Source organism: Entelurus aequoreus, linkage group LG05 (genome assembly GCF_033978785.1).
Source record: "Entelurus aequoreus isolate RoL-2023_Sb linkage group LG05, RoL_Eaeq_v1.1, whole genome shotgun sequence".
In the NCBI taxonomy this organism is placed as follows: Eukaryota; Metazoa; Chordata; class Actinopteri; order Syngnathiformes; family Syngnathidae; genus Entelurus; species Entelurus aequoreus.
The window spans coordinates 6,324,810-6,351,250 of NC_084735.1; the positions used below are offsets into that span (position 1 = coordinate 6,324,810).

At 40.1% G+C, this 26,441-nt stretch overlaps 2 protein-coding genes across 2 annotated transcripts; one reads left to right on the forward strand and one right to left on the reverse strand.

Moving 5' to 3' along the window:
• The first annotated feature begins 35 nt into the window (after positions 1 to 35).
• LOC133650095 (cytochrome b-c1 complex subunit 7-like) lies at positions 36 to 12,762 on the forward strand. The gene is made up of 4 exons (XM_062046920.1): positions 36 to 212; positions 2,928 to 2,996; positions 3,061 to 3,227; positions 12,623 to 12,762. Exons 1-4 carry the CDS (start codon positions 194 to 196, stop codon positions 12,698 to 12,700), a joined length of 333 nt encoding a protein of 110 aa, XP_061902904.1. The 5' UTR covers positions 36 to 193; the 3' UTR covers positions 12,701 to 12,762.
• Positions 11,809 to 21,573, reverse strand: LOC133650071 (leucine-rich repeat-containing protein 14B-like). The gene is made up of 3 exons (XM_062046872.1): positions 21,286 to 21,573; positions 15,076 to 15,704; positions 11,809 to 13,474 (listed from the first exon to the last, which is right to left on the reverse strand). Exons 1-3 carry the CDS (start codon positions 21,571 to 21,573, stop codon positions 12,805 to 12,807), a joined length of 1,587 nt encoding a protein of 528 aa, XP_061902856.1. The 3' UTR covers positions 11,809 to 12,804.
• Between the last annotated feature and the right edge of the window lie 4,868 nt (positions 21,574 to 26,441).

The window sequence follows — 26,441 nt, forward strand, 5'->3', positions numbered from 1 at the left end:
CACATTGAGTCCTATGCTACACTGAGAGCTGGTCGGAATAAACACGTTGCTCGTATAAATACAAGTAATACCACGACAGTTTATATATTTGCTTCAATATAAGTTTATTAGCGTCATTAAAAAATAAATAAAAATCGTCACTTCCGGGATCGTTGTTTCCCATAATGCACCGCGCCCGTCCTCACATCCAAACATGGCGTCGAGAGCTCCAGGTAAGCCTTGATAATAATCACATTTATTACGCCGCCGCCATGGCCCGAGCAGCGTGGGTGTCTAATAAAGTATCATTCGGCATCACATTAGAGGAATGTCTCGTCTTTAGTGGGATTTCTGACGCCTTTGACTCGCGTTTGTCCTCTAGTGGTGCCCTGCTAGCTCCATGCTAACGGCTAAAGTCGCATGCTAACCCAGCACTAAAACTCCGTTTTTAACATTTAATGAAAAACTAATGTATTATTAAATACACTTTTGAATTCCCATATTGACTCCAAATATCAGTTATCAGCCTCCTTGTCGACTAATAATCGGTATCGTATCAGCCCTGAAAAATAACAGTTCGATCTATAATTGATACACTTTTCGATTCTTATATCGGCTTCAAATATCGACCTCCTTGACTACTAATAACTGGGGTGAGTTTTTCCTTGCCCGTATGTGGGCTCTGTACCGAGGATGTCGTTGTGGCTTGTACAGCCCTTTGAGACACTTGTGATTTAGGGCTATATAAATAAACATTGATTGATTGATAATAATCAGTATCGGCCCTGAAATAAAACATGTCGCTTGATCTATGATTGATACACTTTTCGATTCTTATATCAGCTCCAAATATCGGTTATCAGCCTTCTTGACTACTAATAATCAGTATCAGTGTCGGCCCTGAAAAAATATATAGTTCCATCTATGATTGATAGACTTTTTAATTACCATATTGACACCAAATGTCAGTTATTAGTCTCCTTGACGATTCATAATCGGTATCGTATCAACCCTGAAAAATAACAGTTCAATCTTATATCAGCTCCAAATGTGGGTTATCGGCCTCCTTGACTACTAGTAATCAGTATCAGCCCTGAAAGAAAACATATCGCTTGATCTATGATTGATCCACTTTTTGATTCCTCTATCAGCTCCAAATATGGGTTATCGGCCTCCTTGATTACTGGTATCAGCTCTGAAAACACATTCAATCTCAAATTTATCCACTTTTTGATTCCCATATCGGCGCCAAATATTGGTTATTGACCTCCTTGACTACTAATAATCAGTATCAGTATCGGCCCTGAAAAAAACATAGTTCGATCTATGATTGATACACTTTTACATTCCCATATTGACTCCAAATATCAGTTATTAACCTCCTTGACGATTCATAATCGATATCGTATCAGCCCTGAAAAGTAACAGTTTGATCTATAATTGATACACTTTTCGATTCCTACATCGGCTCCAAATATCTGTTATCGGCCTCCTTGACTACTAATAATCAGTATCAGCCCTGAAACAAACATATCGTTTGATCTATGATTGATACACTTGGATTCCCATATCGGCGCAAAATATCAGTTACCGGCCTCTTTGACTACTATTAATCTGTATCGGCCCTGAAAAATGACATGTAGTTAGATGTCAAATTGATACACTTTTCAATTCCCATATCGGCTCCAAATATCAATTATCGGCCTCCAAATATCAACTATCAGCCTCCTTGACTACTAATAATTGGAATTGGTATCAGCCCTGAAAAATAACAGTTTGATCCGTGTTCTAGCAGTAGTACGCGCACATGTTTTTTTCTGTCTACTTACTGCTACTACTGGGTAGAAGTAGTAAGTGCACTTGTATCCCTGTGTACATACTACTACTACTGGGTAGAAGTAGTAAGTGCACTTGTGTCCCTGTGTACTTACTACTACTGGGTAGAAGTAGTAAGTGCACTTGTGTCCCTGTGTACTTACTACTACTGGGTAGAAGTAGTAAGTGCACTTGTGTCCCTGTGTACATACTACTACTACTGGGTAGAAGTAGTAAGTGCACTTGTGTCCCTGTGTACATACTACTGCTACTGGGTAGAAGTAGTAAGTGCACTTGTGTCCCTGAGTACATACTACTGCTACTGAGTAGAAGTAGTAAGTGCACTTGTGTCCCTGTGTACATACTACTACTACTGGGTAGAAGTAGTAAGTGCACTTGTGTCCCTGTGTACATACTACTACTACTGGGTAGAAGTAGTAAGTGCACTTGTGTCCCTGTGTACATACTACTGCTACTGGGTAGAAGTTGTAAGTGCACTTGTGTCCCTGTGTACATACTACTACTACTACTGGGTAGAAGTAGTAAGTGCACTTGTGTCCCTGTGTACATACTACTACTACTGGGTAGAAGTAGTAAGTGCACTTGTGTCCCTGTGTACATACTACTACTACTGGGTAGAAGTAGTAAGTGCACTTGTGTCCCTGTGTACTTACTACTACTACTGGGTAGAAGTAGTAAGTGCACTTGTGTCCCTGTGTACATACTACTGCTACTGGGTAGAAGTAGTAAGTGCACTTGTGTCCCTGTGTACTTACTACTACTACTGGGTAGAAGTAGTAAGTGCACTTGTGTTCATGTGTACATACTACTTCTACTGGGTAGAAGTAGTAAGTGCACTTGTGTCCCTGTGTACTTACTACTACTACTGGGTAGAAGTAGTAAGTGCACTTGTGTTCATGTGTACATACTACTTCTACTGGGTAGAAGTAGTAAGTGCACTTGTGTCCCTGTGTACATACTACTGCTACTGGGTAGAAGTAGTAAGTGCACATGTCCTGTGTGTGTGTGTGTATATATATATATATATATTAATAGTTTTAAGTTGTCTTGTTTGTGTTATGAAGTATGTTTGTGTAATGTGTTAGTGTTGTGAACTTGATGTGTTGTTGCAGTGACCGCAGGAAGGCTGATGAGCGGTGTGAGAAAATGGTATTACAACATGGCTGGCTTCAACCAACTGGGTAAGCATAAAGCGTGCATGTTTTGCCCTGCAACTTGCTTTTAAAGACATGTTGCACGCGTCAGGTCTGATGCGAGACGACACGAGGCACGAGGACGCCGACGTGAAGGAGGCCTTGCGGCGGCTGCCAGAGAATGTCTCCAACGACCGCATCTTCCGCATCAAGAGGGCCCTGGATCTGTCCATGAAGCACCAGATCCTGCCCAAGGACCAGTGGACACAGTATGAGCAGGTGGGGGCTCCAAGTAGCAGTTATCGGCCTCCATGACCACTGACAATTGGTATTGGTATCGGCCCTGAAAAAAACATATAGTTTGATCTGTAATTGATGCACTTTTCCATTCCCATATTGACTCCAAATATCGGTTATTGACCGACTAGTAATCGTATCAGTATCAGCTCTTGTTCAATCTGTAATTGATACGCTTTTTGATTCCCGTATTGCCTCCAAATATCAGTTATCACCTTTTTTGAATGCTCATCATCGGTATCAGTATCAGCTCTCAAAAATAACATTGTCCAATCTTTTAGATTCCTATATCGGCTCCAAATATCGGTTATCGGCCTCCTTGACTACTAATAATCGGTATTGGTATCGGCCCTGAAAAAAACATATCGTTTGATCTGTAATTGATGCACTTTTCCATTCCCATATTGACTCCAAATATCGGTTATTGACCTTCTCGGCGACTAGTAATCGGTATCAGTATCAGCCCTTGTTCAATCTGTAAATGATACACTTTTCGATTCCTGTATTGCCTCCAAATATCAGTTATCACTTTTTTTAATGCTCATCGTCGGTATCAGTATCAGCTCTCAAAATAACATATTGCCCAATCTTTTTGATTCCTATATCGGCTCCAAATATCGGTTATCGGCCTCCTTGACTACTAATATTCGGTATTGTATCATCCCTGAAAAAAATATAGTTCGATCTATAATTGATACACTTTTTGATTCCCATATCAGCTCCAAATATCGGTTATCAGCCTCCTTGACTACTAATAATCGGTATTGATATCAACCCTGAAAAAAACATATAATTTGATCTGTAATTGATGCACCTTTCCATTCCCATATTGACTCCAAATATCGGTTATTGACCTTCTTGACGACTAGTAATCGTTATCAGTATCAGCCCTTGTTGAATCTGTAATTGATACGATTTTCGATTCCTGTATTGCCTCCAAATATCAGTTATCACTTTTTTGAATGCTCATCATCGGTATCAGTATCAGCTCTCAAAATAACATATTGCCCAATCTTTTTGATTCCTATATCGGCTCCAAATATCGGTTAACAGCCTCCTTGACTACTAATAATCGGTATTGTATCATCCCTGAAAAAAACACAGTTTGATCTATAATTGATACACTTTTTGATTCCCATATCAGCTCCAAATATCGGTTATCAGCCTCCTTGACTACTAATAATCGGTATTGGTATCAACCCTGAAAAAAACATATCATTTGATCTGTAATTGATGCACCTTTCCATTCCCATATTGACTCCAAATATCGGTTATTGACCTTCTTGACGACTAGTAATCGTTATCAGTATCAGCCCTTGTTCAATCTGTAATTGATACGATTTTCGATTCCTGTATTGCCTCCAAATATCAGTTATCACCTTTTTTGAATGCTCATCATCGGTATCAGTATCGGCTCTCAAAATAACATATTGCCCAATCTTTTTGATTCCTATATCGGCTCCAAATATCGGTTATCGGCCTCCTTGACTACTAATAATCGGTATTGTATCATCCCTGAAAAAAACACAGTTTGATCTATAATTGATACACTTTTTGATTCCCATATCAGCTCCAAATATCGGTTATCGGCCTCCTTGACTACTAATAATCGGTATTGTATCATCCCTGAAAAAAACAGTTTGATCTGTAATTGATACACTTTTTGATTCCCGTATTGCCTCCAAATATCAGTTATCACCTTTTTTTAATGCTCATCATCGGTATCAGTATCAGCTCTCAAAAATAACATATTGCCCAATCTTTTTGATTCCTATATCGGCTCCAAATATCGGTTATCGGCCTCCTTGACTACTAATAATCGGTGTTGTATCAACCCTGAAATTTTTTTTTATCCTTTGATCTGTTATTGATGCACTTTTCCATTCCCATATTGACTCCAAATATCGGTTATTGACCTTCTCGGCGACTAGTAATCGGTATCAGTATCAGCCCTTGTTCAATCTGTAATTGATACGCTTTTTGATTCCCGTATTGCCTCCAAATATCAGTTATCACCTTTTTTGAATGCTCATCATCGGTATCAGTATCGGCTCTCAAAAATAACATATTGCCCAATCTTTTTGATTCCTATATCGGCTCCAAATATCGGTTAACAGCCTCCTTGACTACTAATAATCGGTATTGTATCATCCCTGAAAAAAACACAGTTTGATCTATAATTGATACACTTTTTGATTCCCATATCAGCTCCAAATATCGGTTATCAGCCTCCTTGACTACTAATAATCGGTATTGGTATCGGCCCTGAAAAAAACATATCGTTTGATCTGTAATTGATGCACTTTTCCATTCCCAAATTGACTCCAAATATCGGTTATTGACCTTCTTGACGACTAGTAATCGTTATCAGTATCAGCCCTTGTTCAATCTGTAATTGATACGCTTTTCGATTCCCGTATTGCCTCCAAATAACAGTTATCACCTTTTTTGAATGCTCATCATCGGTATCAGTATCAGCTCTCAAAAATAACATATTGCCCAATCTTTTTGATTCCTATATCGGCTCCAAATATCCTATATCGGCCTCCTTGACTACTAATAATCGGTATTGTATCATCCCTGAAAAAAATATAGTTCGATCTATAATTGATACACTTTTTGATTCCCATATCAGCTCCAAATATCGGTTATCAGCCTCCATGACCACTAATATTCGGTATTGTATCATCCCTGAAAAAAATATAGTTCGATCTATAATTGATACACTTTTTGATTCCCATATCAGCTCCAAATATCGGTTATCAGCCTCCATGACCACTAATATTCGGTATTGTATCATCCCTGAAAAAAATATAGTTCGATCTATAATTGATACACTTTTTGATTCCCATATCAGCTCCAAATATCGGTTATCAGCCTCCTTGACTACTAATAATCGGTATTGGTATCGGCCCTGAAAAAAACATATCGTTTGATCTGTAATTGATGCACTTTTCCATTCCCATATTGACTCCAAATATCGGTTATTGACCTTCTTGACGACTAGTAATCGGTATCAGTATCAGCCCTTGTTCAATCTGTAATTGGTACGCTTTTTGATTCCTGTATTGCCTCCAAATATCAGTTATCACCTTTTTTGAATGCTCATCATCGGTATCAGTATCAGCTCTCAAAAATAACATATTGCCCAATCTTTTTGATTCCTATATCGGCTCCAAATATCGGTTATCGGCCTCCATGACCACTAATATTCGGTATTGTATCATCCCTGAAAAAAGTATAGTCCGATCTATAATTGATACACTTTTTGATTCCCATATCAGCTCCAAATATCGGTTATCAGCCTCCTTGACTACTAATAATCGGTATTGGTATCAACCCTGAAAAAAACATATCGTTTGATCTGTAATTGATGCACTTTTCCATTCCCATATTGACTCCAAATATCGGTTATTGACCTTCTTGACGACTAGTAATCGTTATCAGTATCAGCCCTTGTTCAATCTGTAATTGATAAGCTTTTCGATTCCCGTATTGCCTCCAAATAACAGTTATCACCTTTTTTGAATGCTCATCATCGGTATCAGTATCATCTCTCAAAAATAACATATTGCCCAATCTTTTTGATTCCTATATCGGCTCCAAATATCGGTTATCGGCCTCCTTGACTACTAATAATCGGTATTGTATCATCCCTGAAAAAAACACAGTTTGATCTATAATTGATACACTTTTTGATTCCCATATCAGCTCCAAATATCGGTTATCAGCCTCCTTGACTACTAATAATCGGTATTGGTATCGGCCCTGAAAAAAACATATAGTTTGATCTGTAATTGATGCACTTTTCCATTCCCAAATTGACTCCAAATATCGGTTATTGACCTTCTTGACGACTAGTAATCGTTATCAGTATCAGCCCTTGTTCAATCTGTAATTGATAAGCTTTTCGATTCCCGTATTGCCTCCAAATATCAGTTATCACCTTTTTTGAATGCTCATCATCGGTATCAGTATCAGCTCTCAAAAATAACATATTGCCCAATCTTTTTGATTCCTATATCGGCTCCAAATATCGGTTATCGGCCTCCATGACCACTAATATTCGGTATTGTATCATCCCTGAAAAAAGTATAGTCCGATCTATAATTGATACACTTTTTGATTCCCATATCAGCTCCAAATATCGGTTATCAGCCTCCTTGACTACTAATAATCGGTATTGGTATCAACCCTGAAAAAAACATATCGTTTGATCTGTTATTGATGCACTTTTCCATTCCCATATTGACTCCAAATATCGGTTATTGACCTTCTTGACGACTAGTAATCGTTATCAGTATCAGCCCTTGTTCAATCTGTAATTGATAAGCTTTTCGATTCCCGTATTGCCTCCAAATAACAGTTATCACCTTTTTTGAATGCTCATCATCGGTATCAGTATCAGCTCTCAAAAATAACATATTGCCCAATCTTTTTGATTCATATATCGGCTCCAAATATCCGATATCGGCCTCCTTGACTACCAATAATCGGTATTGTATCATCCCTGAAAAAAACACAGTTTGATCTATAATTGATACACTTTTTGATTCCCATATCAGCTCCAAATATCGGTTATCAGCCTCCTTGACTACTAATAATCGGTATTGGTATCGGCCTTGAAAAAAACATTGTTTGATCTGTAATTGATGCACTTTTCCATTCCCAAATTGACTCCAAATATCGGTTATTGACCTTCTTGACGACTAGTAATCGGTATCGGTATCAGCCCTTGTTCAATCTGTAAATGATACGCTTTCCGATTCCCGTATTGCCTCCAAATAACAGTTATCACCTTTTTTGAATGCTCATCATCGGTATCAGTATCAGCTCTCAAAAATAACATATTGCCCAATCTTTTTTATTCATATATCGGCTCCAAATATCCAATATCGGCCTCCTTGACTACTAATAATCGGTATTGTATCATCCCTGAAAAAAACAGTTTGATCTATAATTGATACACTTTTTGATTCCCATGTCAGCTCCAAATATCGGTTATCAGCCTCCTTGACTACTAATAATCGGTATTGGTATCGGCCCTGAAAAAAACATATCGTTTGATCTGTAATTGATGCACCTTTCCATTCCCAAATTGACTCCAAATATCGGTTATTGACCTTCTCGGCGACTAGTAATCGGTATCGGTATCAGCCCTTGTTCAATCTGTAATTGATAAGCTTTTCGATTCCTGTATTGCCTCCAAATATCAGTTATCACCTTTTTTGAATGCTCATCATCAGTATCAGTATCAGCTCTCAAAAATAACATATTGCCCAATCTTTTTGATTCCTATATCGGCTCCAAATATCGGTTATCGGCCTCCTTGACTACTAATAATCGGTATTGTATCATCCCTGAAAAAAACAGTTTGATCTGTAATTGATACACTTTTTGATTCCCATATCAGCTCCAAATATCGGTTATCAGCCTCCTTGACTACTAATAATCGGTATTGGTATCGGCCCTGAAAAAAACATATCGTTTGATCTGTAATTGATGCACCTTTCCATTCCCAAATTGACTCCAAATATCGGTTATTGACCTTCTCGGCGACTAGTAATCGGTATCGGTATCAGCCCTTGTTCAATCTGTAATTGATAAGCTTTTCGATTCCTGTATTGCCTCCAAATATCAGTTATCACCTTTTTTGAATGCTCATCATCAGTATCAGTATCAGCTCTCAAAAATAACATATTGCCCAATCTTTTTGATTCCTATATCGGCTCCAAATATCGGTTATCGGCCTCCTTGACTACTAATAATCGGTATTGTATCATCCCTGAAAAAAACAGTTTGATCTGTAATTGATACACTTTTTGATTCCCATATCAGCTCCAAATATCGGTTATCAGCCTCCTTGACTACTAATAATCGGTATTGGTATCGGCCCTGAAAAAAACATATAGTTTGATCTGTAATTGATGCACTTTTCCATTCCCAAATTGACTCCAAATATCGGTTATTGACCTTCTTGACGACTAGTAATCGTTATCAGTATCAGCCCTTGTTCAATCTGTAATTGATAAGCTTTTCGATTCCCGTATTGCCTCCAAATATCAGTTATCACCTTTTTTGAATGCTCATCATCGGTATCAGTATCAGCTCTCAAAAATAACATATTGCCCAATCTTTTTGATTCCTATATCGGCTCCAAATATCGGTTATCGGCCTCCATGACCACTAATATTCGGTATTGTATCATCCCTGAAAAAAGTATAGTCCGATCTATAATTGATACACTTTTTGATTCCCATATCAGCTCCAAATATCGGTTATCAGCCTCCTTGACTACTAATAATCGGTATTGGTATCAACCCTGAAAAAAACATATCGTTTGATCTGTTATTGATGCACTTTTCCATTCCCATATTGACTCCAAATATCGGTTATTGACCTTCTTGACGACTAGTAATCGTTATCAGTATCAGCCCTTGTTCAATCTGTAATTGATAAGCTTTTCGATTCCCGTATTGCCTCCAAATAACAGTTATCACCTTTTTTGAATGCTCATCATCGGTATCAGTATCAGCTCTCAAAAATAACATATTGCCCAATCTTTTTGATTCATATATCGGCTCCAAATATCCGATATCGGCCTCCTTGACTACCAATAATCGGTATTGTATCATCCCTGAAAAAAACACAGTTTGATCTATAATTGATACACTTTTTGATTCCCATATCAGCTCCAAATATCGGTTATCAGCCTCCTTGACTACTAATAATCGGTATTGGTATCGGCCTTGAAAAAAACATTGTTTGATCTGTAATTGATGCACTTTTCCATTCCCAAATTGACTCCAAATATCGGTTATTGACCTTCTTGACGACTAGTAATCGGTATCGGTATCAGCCCTTGTTCAATCTGTAAATGATACGCTTTCCGATTCCCGTATTGCCTCCAAATAACAGTTATCACCTTTTTTGAATGCTCATCATCGGTATCAGTATCAGCTCTCAAAAATAACATATTGCCCAATCTTTTTTATTCATATATCGGCTCCAAATATCCAATATCGGCCTCCTTGACTACTAATAATCGGTATTGTATCATCCCTGAAAAAAACAGTTTGATCTATAATTGATACACTTTTTGATTCCCATGTCAGCTCCAAATATCGGTTATCAGCCTCCTTGACTACTAATAATCGGTATTGGTATCGGCCCTGAAAAAAACATATCGTTTGATCTGTAATTGATGCACCTTTCCATTCCCAAATTGACTCCAAATATCGGTTATTGACCTTCTCGGCGACTAGTAATCGGTATCGGTATCAGCCCTTGTTCAATCTGTAATTGATAAGCTTTTCGATTCCTGTATTGCCTCCAAATATCAGTTATCACCTTTTTTGAATGCTCATCATCAGTATCAGTATCAGCTCTCAAAAATAACATATTGCCCAATCTTTTTGATTCCTATATCGGCTCCAAATATCGGTTATCGGCCTCCTTGACTACTAATAATCGGTATTGTATCATCCCTGAAAAAAACAGTTTGATCTGTAATTGATACACTTTTTTGATTCCCATATCAGCTCCAAATATCGGTTATCAGCCTCCTTGACTACTAATAATCGGGATTGGTATCGGCCCTGAAAAAAACATATCGTTTGATCTGTAATTGATGCACTTTTCCATTCCCATATTGACTCCAAATATCGGTTATTGACCTTCTCGGCGACTAGTAATCGGTATCGGTATCAGCCCTTGTTCAATCTGTAATTGATACGATTTTCGATTCCCGTATTGCCTCCAAATATCAGTTATCACCTTTTTTGAATGCTCATCATCGGTATCAGTATCAGCTCTCAAAATAACATATTGCCCAATCTTTTTGATTCCTATATCGGCTCCAAATATCGGTTATCGGCCTCCTTGACTACTAATAATCGGTATTGTATCATCCCTGAAAAAAACACAGTTTGATCTGTAATTGATACACTTTTTGATTCCCATATCAGCTCCAAATATCGGTTATCAGCCTCCTTGACTACTAATAATCGGTATTGTATCATCCCTGAAAAAAAACACAGTTGATCTGTAATTGATACACTTTTTGATTCCCATATCAGCTCCAAATATCGGTTATCAGCCTCCTTGACTACTAATAACCGGTATTGGTATCGGCCCTGAAAAAAACATATCGTTTGATCTGTTATTGATGCACTTTTCCATTCCCATATTGACTCCAAATATCGGTTATTGACCTTCTCGGCGACTAGTAATCGATATCGGTATCAGCCCTTTTTCAATCTGTAATTGATACGCTTTTCGATTCCCGTATTGCCTCCAAATAACAGTTATCACTTTTTTTAATGCTCATCATCGGTATCAGTATCAGCTCTCAAAAATAACATATTGCCCAATTTTTTTGATTCATATATCGGCTCCAAATATCGGTTATCGGCCTCCTTGACTACTAATAATCGGTATTGTATCATCTCTGAAAAAAATACAGTTCGATCTTTAATTTATACACTTTTTGATTCCCATATCAGCTCCAAATATTGGTTATTGGCCTCCATGACAACTGACAATTGGTATTGGTATCGGCCCTGAATAAAACATATCGTTTGATCTGTAATTGATACACTTTTCCATTCCCATATTGACTCCAAATATCGGTTATTGACCTTCTTGACGACTAGTCATCGTTATCAGTATCAAACACGTGCTGTACTACACTGATATCTACTTTGTCAAAGGAGTTATTCTGTAAATGTTTATTCACATACCTCAATTGTTTCCAAACGGTGCCTGTGACAGGGCAGTAAAACGGCCTCTCAGACAAAACAGAAGTCATGATCATGGACCCGCTTAACACACTCGATAACTCCACAGTGGCGTTTTGGTGAGTTTACGAAACAATACAAAAAGAATGTAAGTTAATAATACTAACACAGACACTCGTAAACGTGTTAGCTTATTAGCTAATGCTAACGACACTAGCTTGATTACATTAGGATAGGTCGTACAAATGTGCACGGAAACACTCCTACAGACGCTTTAGTTTTAGTTATATTGTAAAACTTACTTGGGGAATCCATAGAAACGCTATGGACGCTTTTACTTCCGGTTTAAGGCATCAAAGCTGGGAGTATGTTTTCATTCTGCAGTCACAAGATGGCGCCACGGCACAAACACACCATTCCAGTGTTTCATGACCACTATGAAGCACAAAACATGACGGCAGTCAGCCAGGAAAAATCCATCAATTAGCCGCACCGTTTTACAGGCCGCAGGGCTCAAAGCGTAGGGGGGGGAAGTAGCGGCTCATAGTCGGGAATTTATGGTGGTTGTGATTTCTGCATGAATGAAAAAGTGTTATTTGTGTCATGATTGCTGAGCAAAGGTGTGTCCCTCCCGTTTAGGACGAGCACTACCTGACGCCATACCTGGACGAGGTGATCCGCGAGAGGAAAGAAAGAGAGGAGTGGATGAAGAAATGAAAGAGTGGTGTGAGCATGACTGGTATTTAAGAGAAACCCTCACTAAAATGTACATTTGGAAAGGTGGTGTTGTGTTTATTGGCGTAGTAGAAGTAGTCACACGTTCAGTTCTTCTGGCTCCTCCGCTCGTCCACCTCCGTGACCGTGTCCAGGAAGTTCTCCACCACCGCGTGGAAGGACTTGAGCATGGACACCCCCAGCTCGTTGCTGGTCTCCTTGAGGTCTGCGTCATAGACGCCCATCAGCGGGGTGCACACCTCCACGCTGCCTCTGCCGGCGCCCGCCAGGACCCCCAGCAGCTGCTCCCGGACCTCCCCGAAGAGCGCCCGGTCGTACCGCAGAAGGACGGCGTCGTCCAGCGGGTAGGCGGCGTCCTCCGGGTAGCACTCGCGGGGCACCGGGATCTCCACGTACCGCAGCTTGGGGAAGTCAGCGGACAAGGCGGAGAAGATCCCCCGCAGCCCCCAAGAGGTCAGAGGGTTGCCCAGCAGCTTGAGCTCCTCCAGCGCCCGGCAGCGGCTCAGCGCGCCCACCAGGGCGTCCACGTGGGCGTCCTCCACGCCACACTCCTCCAGCACCAGCGTGGCCAGCGTGGACGAGCAGCGGCCCAGCAGCTTGTGGAAGGGAGCGGCTAAGGCGGCCGTGACCTGGTGACCGCTCAGGTCCAGGTGGACCAGGTTCTCACTGTGCAGGCTGTTGGACAGGTAGGTCATGTCCACCCGGCTCAGGCAGCAGTTGGACAACTCCAGACTTTCCAGTGCTGTGGAGAGAGGACTAACAACACCACTCTAGTCACTCACTTCATACTTCTACTGGGTACAAGTACTAAGTCCACATGTGTTCCTGTGTACTTCATACTTCTACTGGGTACAAGTACTAAGTCCACATGTGTTCCTGTGTACTTCATACTTCTACTGGGTACAAGTACGAAGTCCACATGTGTTCCTGTGTACTTGCTACTTCTACTGGGTACAAGTACTAAGTCCACATGTGTTCCTGTGTACTTTCTACTTCTACTGGGTACAAGTACTAAGTCCACATGTGTTCCTGTGTACTTCATACTTTTACTGGGTAAAAGTACTAAGTCCACATGTGTTCATGTGTACTTCATACTTTTACTGGGTGAAAGTACTAAGTCCACATGTGTTCCTGTGTACTTCATACTTTTACTGGGTACAAGTACTAAGTCCACATGTGTTCCTGTGTACTTGCTACTTCTACTGGGTAGACGTACTAAGTCCACATGTGTTCCTGTGTACTTGGTTCTTCTACTGGGGAAAAGTACTAAGTCCACATGTGTTCCTGTGTACTTGCTACTTCTACTGGGTAAAAGTACTAAGTCCACATGTGTTCCTGTGTACTTGGTACTTCTACTAGGGAAAAGTACTAAGTCCACATGTGTTCCTGTGTACTTCATACTTCTACTGGGTACAAGTACTAAGTCCACATGTGTTCCTGTGTACTTCGTACTTCTACTAGGGAAAAGTACTAAGTCCACATGTGTTCCTGTGTACTTCATACTTCTACTGGGTACAAGTACTAAGTCCACATGTGTTCCTGTGTACTTGATACTTCTACTGGGTAAAAGTACTAAGTCCACATGTGTTCCTGTGTACTTCATACTTCTACTGGGTACAAGTACTAAGTCCACATGTCCACATGTGTTCATGTGTACTTGGCACTTTTACTGGGTACAAGTACTAAGTCCACATGTGTTCCTGTGTACTTGGCACTTCTACTGGGTACAAGTACTAAGTCCACATGTGTTCCTGTGTACTTAGTACTTCTACTGGGGAAAAATTGTAAGTTCATGTGTTCCTGTGTTGTTCATCCTTTTACTGGGTAAAGGTAGTGAGTACTCATTTGTCCCTGTGTATTTACCACTGCTACTGGGTAGAAGTAGTGATTGAACATCTGTCCCTGTGTACTTACTACTTCTATTGAGTAAAAGTAATAATTGCACATACGTCTCTTTTGTACAGTACATGATACTACCACCCAGTAGCAGCAGTAAGTACACGTGTGTATCTGTGTACTTACTACTGATACTGGGTAAAAGTAATTGGTGCACATCTGTTCTGGTGTACTTACTACTACTAGGTAAAAGTAGTGAGTACACAGCTGTTCCTTCGTTCATACTACTAATGGGTAGAACTAGTACTTACTACTTCTACTGAGCAAAAGTAGTAATTGCTCGTACATCCTTGTGTACAGTACATACTACCTCTACTGGGTAGAAGTAGTAAGTACACATGTGTATCTGTGTACTTGCTACTGGGTAGAAGTAGTAAGTGCACATGCATTGCTGTGTACTTACTATTTGTACTGGGTAGACATAGTGTACATGCTAGGTATGGACTAGGAGGTGGACTCACCTGAGCAGTCTGCGTATGTGGCCAGTGAGCACGGAGAAGCCCAGCGAGAGACGGGTGAGGCGGGTGAGTCGTGCCAGCAGGCGGCCGAGCGTGGCCAGGAGGTCGTCCTCATCCGAGCCCAGCCTCCTCACATCCAGCGCCCCCGCGGGCAGCGCCAGGGAGCGCAGCCGGGGGAACTCCACCCGGGAGAGCAGCACCTCCAGGTGGGCCGCCTCCAGCGGGACGTTGTGCACCACCTCCAGGGAGGTGAAGAGCTCGGGCCGGGCCAGTCGCAGGACGTAGAAGAACTGCCTGGGCGCCAGGGAGTCGGCCCGGAAGCCCAGGAAGTGCATCTTGAGGGGGCAGAGGCGGTGCAGGAGCAAGGCCTGCGACACCTGCTCGTAGCTGCGGCCCGTCACCAGGCCGTTCAGCCGCACCTCGATGGACATGTCCCACGCGCACGCCGACACCTCGCACGCCTGCATGGCCACCGCCGTCTCCTGGCACACCCTGGCCAGCAGCTGGGTGCGAGCCCAGCGGCCCATGGTGGTCCCGCACGGGCACGCCTGGTGCTCCACGTCTTTCAGGGCCGTCAGGTCCACCAGGCGCAGGACTTTGCCGTATGTGGTAGGCGGGGACAACACGTAGTCCTTTGGGGGGGACAGAAGTGACGTTAGACCACCACAAGGTGACGTTAGACCACCAACAAGGCGACGTTAGACCACCACAAGGCGACGTTAGACCACCACAAGGCGACGTTAGACCACCACAAGGCGACGTTAGACCACCACAAGGCGACGTTAGACCACCACAAGGTGACGTTAGACCACCACAAGGCGACGTTAGACCACCGCAAGGTGACGTTAAACCACCACAAGGCGACGTTAGACCACCACAAGGCGACGTTAGACCACCACAAGGCGACGTTAGACCACCACAAGGCGACGTTAGACCACCACAAGGCGACGTTAGACCACCACAAGGCGACGTTAGACCACCACAAGGCGACGTTAGACCACCACAAGTTGACGTTAGACCACCACAAGGCGACGTTAGACCACCACAAGGCGACGTTAGACCACCACAAGGTGACGTTAGACCACCACAAGGTGACGTTAGACCACCACAATGCGACGTTAGACCACCACAAGGTGACGTTAGACCACCACAAGGCGACGTTAGACCACCACAAGGCGACGTTAGACCACCACAAGTTGACGTTAGACCACCACAAGGCGACGTTAGACCACCACAAGGCGACGTTAGACCACCACAAGGCGACGTTAGACCACCACAAGGCGACGTTAGACCACCACAAGGCGACGTTAGACCACCACAAGGCGACGTTAGACCACCACAAGGCGACGTTAGACCACCACAAGGCGACGTTAGACCACCACAAGGCGACGTTAGACCACCACAAGGCGACGTTAGACCACCACAAGGCGACGTTAGACCACCACAAGGCGACGTTAGACCACCACAAGGCGACGTTAGACCACCACAAGGCGACGTTAGACCACCACAACGTGACGCTAGACCACCACAAGGTGACGCTAGACCACCACAAGGTGACGCTAGACCACCACAAGGTGACGCTAGACCACCACTAGGTGACGTTAGACCACCACAAGGTGACGTTAGACCACCACAAGGCGACGTTAGACCACCACAAGGTGACGTTAGACCACCACAAGGTGACGTTAGACCACCACAAGGTGACGTTAGACCACCACAAGGCGACGTTAGACCACCACAAGGCGACGTTAGACCACCACAAGGCGACGTTAGACCACCACAAGGCGACGTTAGACCACCACAAGGCGACGTTAGACCACCACAAGGCGACGTTAGACCACCACAAGGCGACGTTAGACCACCACAAGGCGACGTTAGACCACCACAAGGCGACGTTAGACCACCACAAGGTGACGTTAGACCACCACAAGGTGACGTTAGACCACCACAAGGTGACGTTAGACCACCACAAGGTGACGTTAGACCACCACAAGGCGACGTTAGACCACCACAAGGCGACGTTAGACCACCACAAGGCGACGTTAGACCACCACAAGGCGACGTTAGACCACCACAAGGTGACGTTAGACCACCACAAGGTGACGTTAGACCACCACAAGGCGACGTTAGACCACCACAAGGCGACGTTAGACCACCACAAGGTGACGTTAGACCACCACAAGGTGACGTTAGACCACCACAAGGCGACGTTAGACCACCACAAGGTGACGTTAGACCACCACAAGGTGACGTTAGACCACCACAAGGTGACGTTAGACCACCACAAGGTGACGTTAGACCACCACAAGGTGACGTTAGACCACCACAAGGTGACGTTAGACCACCACAAGGCGACGTTAGACCACCACAAGGCAACGTTAGACCACCACAAGGCGACGTTAGACCACCACAAGGTGACGTTAGACCACCACAAGGCGACGTTAGACCACCACAAGGTGACGTTAGACCACCACAAGGCGACGTTAGACCACCACAAGGCGACGTTAGACCACCACAAGGTGACGTTAGACCACCACAAGGCGACGTTAGACCACCACAAGGTGACGTTAGACCACCACAAGTTCACGTTAGACCACCACAAGGCGACGTTAGACCACCACAAGGCGACGTTAGACCACCACAAGGTGACGTTAGACCACCACAAGGTGACGTTAGACCACCACAAGGTGACGTTAGACCACCACAAGGTGACGTTAGACCACCACAAGGCGACGTTAGACCACCACAAGGCGACGTTAGACCACCACAAGGTGACGTTAGACCACCACAAGGTGACGTTAGACCACCACAAGGCGACGTTAGACCACCACAAGGCGACGTTAGACCACCACAAGGCAACGTTAGACCACCACAAGGCGACGTTAGACCACCACAAGGCGACGTTAGACCACCACAAGGCGACGTTAGACCACCACAAGGCGACGTTAGACCACCACAAGGCGACGTTAGACCACCACAAGGCGACGTTAGACCACCACAAGGCGACGTTAGACCACCACAAGGCGACGTTAGACCACCACAAGGCGACGTTAGACCACCACAAGGCGACGTTAGACCACCACAAGGCGACGTTAGACCACCACAAGGTGACGTTAAACCACCACAAGGCGACGTTAGACCACCACAAGGCGACGTTAGACCACCACAAGGTGACGTTAGACCACCACAAGTTCACGTTAGACCACCACAAGGCGACGTTAGACCACCACAAGGCGACGTTAGACCACCACAAGGTGACGTTAGACCACCACAAGGTCCATGTGTGTATATATATGTTGTTATTATGCTTATCATTCATGACTGCCTGCTGTTGCACTGATCAGCCTGGTGGTGGCACTACACTCACATCCATCACACACACACACACAGCTAGTTGTATTTTTGGGCAGAATTATTATAGTGTTCCCAATGTTAAATGACTATACTATACACATATATACTATACACATATATACTATACACACATATATACTATACACATATATACTATACACATATATACTATACACACATATATACTATACACATATATACTATACACATATATACTATACACATATATACTATACACACATATATACTATACACATATATACTATACACATATATACTATACACACATATATACTATACACATATATACTATACACATATATATACTATACACATATATACTATACACACATATATACTATACACATATATACTATACACATATATACTATACACACATATATACTATACACATATATACTATACACATATATATACTATACACATATATACTATACACACATATATACTATACACATATATACTATACACATATATACTATACACATATATACTATACACATATATACTATACACACATATATACTATACACATATATACTATACACATATATACTATACACATATATACTATACACACATATATACTATACACATATATACTATACACATATATACTATACACATATATACTATACACATATATATACTATACACATATATACTATACACATATATACTATACACATATATACTATACACATATATACTACACACATATATACTACACACATATATACTTTTCAATGTGTGTATATATATATACTGTGTATATATATACTGTATATATATGCGTGTGTATATACGTATATATACTTTATGTATATGTGTATTTATGTATATATATGTGTGTATGTATATATATATATATACTGTATGTGTGTATATATGTATATATTTATATATGCATATATATATAATTGGATGTATTTTTGTGTGGTGTAGCTTCATGTGTTCTCTGTGATTATGAGACTACAACTAAATTTTTATTCAACATTAGTTATATATATATATATATATATATATATATATATATATATATATATATATATATATATATATTTAAATATTTAAAGAAATATACCACTAATGGTAACATAATGTATACGTATGTGTATATATATGTATGTGTATATATATTGATATGATATATATATATATACACACACACACATATATATATATATATATATATATATATATATATATATATATATATATATATATAATACCTGGGATTTATATAGCGCTTTTCTAAGTACCCAAAGTCGCTTTACATGTTAAAAACCCATCATTCATTCACACCTGGTGGTGGTAAGCTACTTTCGTAGCCACAGCTGCCCTGGGGTAGACTGACAGAAGCGTGGCTGCCAATTTGCGCCTACGGCCCCTCCGACCACCACCTATCATTTATTCAACATTCATTCACCGGTGTGAGTGGCACCGGGGGCAAGGGTGAAGTGTCCTGCCCAAGGACACAACGGCATGGTAAGAGGCGGGGAGCGAACCTGCGACCCTCAGGTTTCTGACACGGGCGCTCTACCCACTACGCCACGCCGCCCCGTATATATATATATATATATATATATATATATATATATATATATATATATATATATATATATATATATATTTATGTCAAATGTTACTTTGAGCAAGGTGCAAACATTTACCACACAACATTAAAGTGCATAAAATATTTAGAAAATGATATAAGATTTTCCTTCAAATACGAGAATGATCCGCCAGAAGTGTTAGTGAATACTGCATGACAGAGAAGTATATTCACAAGTATTATTATAGTATTCATGTATATTCACAAGTATTATTATAGTATTCATGTATATTCACAAGTATTATTATAGTATTCATGTATATTCACAAGTATTATTGTAGTATTCATGTATATTCACAAGTATTATTGTAGTATTCATGTATATTCACAAGTATTATTATAGTATTCATGTATATTCACCAGTATTACTATAGTATTCATGTATATTCACAAGTATTATTATAGTATTCATGTATATTCACAAGTATTATTATAGTATTCATGTATATTCACAAGTATTATTATAGTATTCATGTATATTGGCAAGTATTATTATAGTATTCATGTATATTCACAAGTATTATTATAGTATTCATGTATATTGGCAAGTATTATTATAGTATTCATGTATATTCACAAGTATTATAGTATTCATGACAGAGAAGTATATTCACAAGTATTATAGTATTCATGTATAATCACAAGTATTATAGTACTCACAATAGAGAAGTATATTCACAAGTATTATTATAGTATTAATGTATAATCACAAGTATTATAGTACTCACGATAGAGAAGTATATTCACAAGTATTATTATAGTATTCATGTATAATCACAAGTATTATAGTACTCACGATAGAGAAGTATATTCACAAGTATTATTATAGTATTAATGTATAATCACAAGTATTATAGTATTCACGACAGAGAAGTATATTCACAAGTATTTTTATAGTATGCTTGACAGATAAGTATATTCACAAGTATTATTGTGGTATTCATGTATATTCACAAGTATTATTATAGTATTCATGTATATTGACAAGCATTATTATAGTATTCATGTATATTCACAAGTATTATTGTAGTATTCATGTATATTCACAAGCATTATTATAGTATTCATGTATATTCACAAGTATTATTATAGTATTCATGACAGAGAAGTATATTGACAAGTATTATTCTAGTATTCATGTATATTGACAAGTATTATTGTAGCATTCATGTACATTGACAGGTTGTATCATTCATGATACAACAGGTAGTGTGAGTGAGTACCTGTAGTCCAGTGAAGATGGCCTCCAGGCAGGTGTGACAGGTGCGTGAGGTCAGGTCGGTGTGACAGTCGGCCGTCTTTCCCAGCAGCCTTTGCAGGTGCAGCTCCGCCAGCGGCCAGGTGCGCACCAAAGCCCTCAGCAGGCGCGCCTGCTCGTGCAGGTAAGACGCCTTGAACACCTGCGGGTACACACTCACCGACAATGTCCTCACACTCTCCTCCACCTCCGCCTCCGCCTCCACCACGCTCACCACCAACGCCTCCGACGCCAGGAAGCGGAGAGACTTCATGTCTGTCTCTCAGTCTCTCTGTCTGTGTGTGTGTGTGTGTGTCTGTGTGTGTGTGTGTGTGTGTCTGTGTGTGTGTGTGTCTGTCTGTGTCTGTGTGTGTGTGTCACTCCTGCTGCCTTGTTGTGTTATTTATAGAATCAGCTGCTCACATCACACCTCTATTTGCAGCTTCTACCCTTGGCAGCATGTGTTGTGCACCATGGCCCCGTGTTGTGTTGTGTTGTGCACCATGGCCCGTGTTGTGTTGTGTTGTGCACCATGGCCCTGTGTTGTGTTGTGTTGTGCACCATGGCCCTGTGTTGTGTTGTGTTGTGCACAATGCCCCCGTGTTGTGTTGTGCACCATGGCCCCGTGTTGTGTTGTGCACCATGGCCCCATGTTGTGTTGTGCACCATGGCCCCGTGTTGTGTTGTGTTGTGCACCATGGCCCCGTGTTGTGTTGTGCACCATGGCCCCATGTTGTGTTGTGCACCATGGCCCCGTGTTGTGTTGTGTTGTGCACCATGGCCCTGTGTTGTGTTGTGCACAATGCCCCCGTGTTGTAGCACAACAGCATGGAGTTGTGTTGTGTTGTGCAGCACAGAGTTGTGTTGTGTTGTGCAGCATGGAGTTGTGTTGTGTTGTGCAGCATGGAGTGGTGTTGTGTTGTGCAGCACGGAGTTGTGTTGTGTTGTGCAGCATGGAGTTGTGTTGTGTTGTGCAGCATGGAGTGGTGTTGTGTTGTGCAGCATGGAGTGGTGTTGTGTTGTGCAGCACGGAGTTGTGTTGTGTTGTGCAGCATGGAGTTGTGTTGTGTTGTGCAGCACGGAGTTGTGTTGTGTTGTGTTGTGCAGCACGGAGTTGTGTTGTGCAGCATGGTGTTGTGTTGTGTTGTGCAGCACGGAGTTGTGTTGTGCAGCATGGAGTTGTGTTGTGTTGTGTTGTGCAGCACGGAGTTGTGTTGTGCAGCATGGTGTTGTGTTGTGTTGTGCAGCACGGAGTTGTGTTGTGCAGCATGGAGTTGTGTTGTGTTGTGCAGCATGGAGTGGTGTTGTGTTGTGCAGCACGGAGTTGTGTTGTGTTGTGCAGCATGGAGTTGTGTTGTGTTGTGCAGCATGGAGTTGTGTTGTGTTGTGCAGCATGGAGTGGTGTTGTGTTGTGCAGCACGGAGTTGTGTTGTGTTGTGCAGCATGGAGTTGTGTTGTGTTGTGCAGCACGGAGTTGTGTTGTGTTGTGTTGTGCAGCACGGAGTTGTGTTGTGCAGCATGGTGTTGTGTTGTGTTGTGCAGCACGGAGTTGTGTTGTGCAGCATGGAGTTGTGTTGTGTTGTGTTGTGCAGCACGGAGTTGTGTTGTGCAGCATGGTGTTGTGTTGTGTTGTGCAGCACGGAGTTGTGTTGTGCAGCATGGAGTTGTGTTGTGTTGTGCAGCACGGAGTTGTGTTGTGCAGCATGGAGTTGTGTACTGTTGTGCAGCATGGAGTTGTGTTGTGCAGCACGAAGTTGTGTTGTGCAGCATGGAGTTGTGTTGTGTTGTGTTGTGCAGCATGGAGTTGTGTTGTGTTGTGCAGCATGGAGTTGTGTTGTGCAGCACGGAGTTGTGTTGTGCAGCATGGAGTTGTGTTGTGCAGCATGGTGTTGTGTTGTGTTGTGTTGTGCAGCACGGAGTTGTGTTGTGCAGCATGGTGTTGTGTTGTGTTGTGCAGCACGGAGTTGTGTTGTGCAGCATGGAGTTGTGTTGTGTTGTGCAGCACGGAGTTGTGTTGTGCAGCATGGAGTTGTGTACTGTTGTGCAGCATGGAGTTGTGTTGTGCAGCACGAAGTTGTGTTGTGCAGCATGGAGTTGTGTTGTGTTGTGCAGCACGGAGTTGTGTTGTGTTGTGCAGCATGGAGTTGTGTTGTGCAGCACGGAGTTGTGTTGTGCAGCATGGTGTTGTGTTGTGCAGCACGGAGTTGTGTTGTGTTGTGCAGCATGGAGTTGTGTTGTGCAGCACGGAGTTGTGTTGTGCAGCACGGAGTTGTGTTGTGTTGTGTTGTGCAGCACGGGGTCGTTCCACCCGTCAAAGAGTTGTGTAACACTTTTAAATCACTACCCCAATTATATCAGAAACAACAAGAGGGTGTTTTGTTTTGTTGTGTCCGCAGGCCCAGATGTGAACTGCAGGCCCAGATGTGACCCGGAAGTAATATGTGTTGATAAAAGACTTGATTTTTCTCCGTTTCGACACCAAAAAACGACACGATCAAATACAAACAAAAACTTGTCATCCATCAAATTGACAAAACAATGCAAAACATTTTACAATAAAAAAGAAAAAGCTACTTTGCTAGCATTTTTCCATTTCCTGTACTCCACTGTGGAAACAACAACCCTAGCTTTTATGGTAAAAACAATTCATAAAAAATACTGTAAAATCTACATATTGTTTTTACAGTGATATAATAAATAAATGCATATTTTATATTTATTCTTTCATATTTGATTCCTATTCTCCATGAAAAAACGCCCCAACAACATGTGTCCATGTCAGGTGTAGTACACTTTCCCACCACCGGCGGCAGTAATGACTAAGCCTTGATGATAATATTTGTCATGTTTCAATCTTCACATCTTTTCCTCCATTATACCTTTTTATTATTATTTTTGTGTTTTATTAAATTTTTTGTCAAAGAAAACATCATTTTTTTTAGTTAAAAAAAATCACAAAATACGCAATTTTCCCCGCCATTTAAAAAAAAAAAAAGATGAATATTTCAATGTGAGCCTTAATGATGTCATAAGTTCATAACAACATAGATTTTGATTCATTATTATTTTTGAAGAGTGAGTTAAAAAATCAAATGCCACTAAAATGATTGCAGATCCAAAAGGTGTCAATCATTAAATCAATCATCAATTTAACATTTGAACTTAAGATCTAACCTTTTTTTTTTCTTTTTTATTTATTTATTTTTATTATTATTTTTATATATATTTTTTATTTAAAAAAAAAAAAAAGATCTAACCTTCAATTACACATTTTATTATTTCATGGAAGAATTATAGGAAACACAGATTTGTTACTAGTAAACAAAACATTTACATGATACATTTTTCAGATGTGTTTACTATTAACAAAACATTTACACTATTTATTTTTCAAACACAGATTTGTTTACTAGTAAACAAATCTGGAAAAAATACATCATGTAAATGTTTTGTTTACTAGTAAACAAAACATTTACTCGTTTTATTTTTCAAACACAGATTTGTTTACTAGCAAACAAAACATTTACCTGATTTATTTACTAGTAAACAAAACGTTTACACAATTTATTTTTCCAAACACAGATTTGTTTACTGGTAAACAAAACATTTACATTTTTCACAAATGTGTTTACGAGTAAACAAAATATTTACACTATTTATTTTTCCAAACAGATTTGTTTACTAGTAAACGAAACATTTACATTTTTCACAAATGTGTTTACTAGTAAACAAAATATTTACCATGATTTATTTTTCCAAACACAGATTTGTTTACTAGTAAACAAAACATTTACTTGATTTATTTACTAGTAAACAAAACATGTACAGGATTTTTTTTAAACACGTTTGTTTACTAGCAAACAAAACATTTACATGATTTATTTTTTCCTGTTTTTTTTTCTAGTGAACAAAACATTTACTCGTTTTATTTTTCAAACACAGATTTGTTTACTAGTAAACAAAACATTTACCTGATTTATTTACTAGTAAACAAAACATGTACAGGATTATTTTTTAAACACAGATTTGTTTACTAGCAAACAAAACATTTACATGATTTATTTTTTCCTGTTTTTTTACTAGTGAACAAAACATTTACTCGTTTTATTTTTCAAACACAGATTTGTTTACTAGTAAACAAAACATTTACCTGATTTGTTTACTAGCAAACAAAACATTTACATTATTTATTTTTTCCCAGATTTGTTTACTAGTAAACAAAACATTTACTCGTTTTATTTTTCAAACACAGATTTGTTTACTAGTAAACAAAACATTTACCTGATTTATTTACTAGTAAAGAAAACATTTACATGATCATTTTTTAAACACAGATTTGTTTACTAGCAAACAAAACATTTACATTATTTTTTTTTTTTCCAGATTTGTTTACTAGTAAACAAAACATTTACTCGTTTTATTTTTCAAACACAGATTTGTTTACTAGTAAACAAAACATTTACCTGATTTATTTACTAGTAAACAAAACGTTTACATGATTTGTTTTTCAAAGAGATTTGTTTACTAGTAAACAAAACATTTACATTTTTCACAAATGTGTTTACGAGTAAACAAAATATTTACACTATTTATTTTTCCAAACACAGATTTGTTTACTGGTAAACAAAATATTTACATTATTTATTTTTCAAACAGATTTGTTTACTAGTAAACGAAACATTTACATTTTTCACAAATGTGTTTACTAGTAAACAAAATATTTACCATGATTTCTTTTTCCAAACACAGATTTGTTTACTAGTAAACAAATCATTTACATGATTAATTTTTTAAACAGAGATTTGTTTACTAGTAAACAAAACATTTACCTGATTTATTTACTAGTAAAAAAAACATTTACCTGATTTATTTACTAGTAAACAAAACATGTACAGGATTATTTTTTGAACACCTTTGTTTACTAGCAAACAAAACATTTACATGATTTATTTTTTCCTGTTTTTTTTACTAGTGAACAAAGCATTTACTCGTTTTATTTTTCAAACACAGATTTGTTTACTAGTAAACAAAACATTTGCCTGATTTATTTACTAGTAAACAAAACATGTACATGATTATTTTTTAAACACAGATTTGTTTACTAGCAAACAAGACATTTACCTGATTTATTTACTAGTAAAC

Excerpts from the sequence above, each read along its gene's own strand:
- LOC133650095 (XM_062046920.1), top strand. Across the intron at positions 2,997-3,060 it reads GGCTGGCTTCAACCAACTGG|GTCTGATGCGAGACGACACG; the intron begins GTAAGCATAAAG and ends TGCACGCGTCAG. Across the intron at positions 3,228-12,622 it reads AGTGGACACAGTATGAGCAG|GACGAGCACTACCTGACGCC; the intron begins GTGGGGGCTCCA and ends CCTCCCGTTTAG.
- LOC133650071 (XM_062046872.1), bottom strand. The coding sequence starts at position 21,573 with ATGAAGTCTCTCCGCTTCCTGGCGTCGGAGGCGTTGGTGGTGAGCGTG. Across the intron at positions 15,705-21,285 it reads CCATCTTCACTGGACTACAG|GACTACGTGTTGTCCCCGCC; the intron begins GTACTCACTCAC and ends TCCCCCCCAAAG. Across the intron at positions 13,475-15,075 it reads CACATACGCAGACTGCTCAG|TCCTCTCTCCACAGCACTGG; the intron begins GTGAGTCCACCT and ends TGGTGTTGTTAG.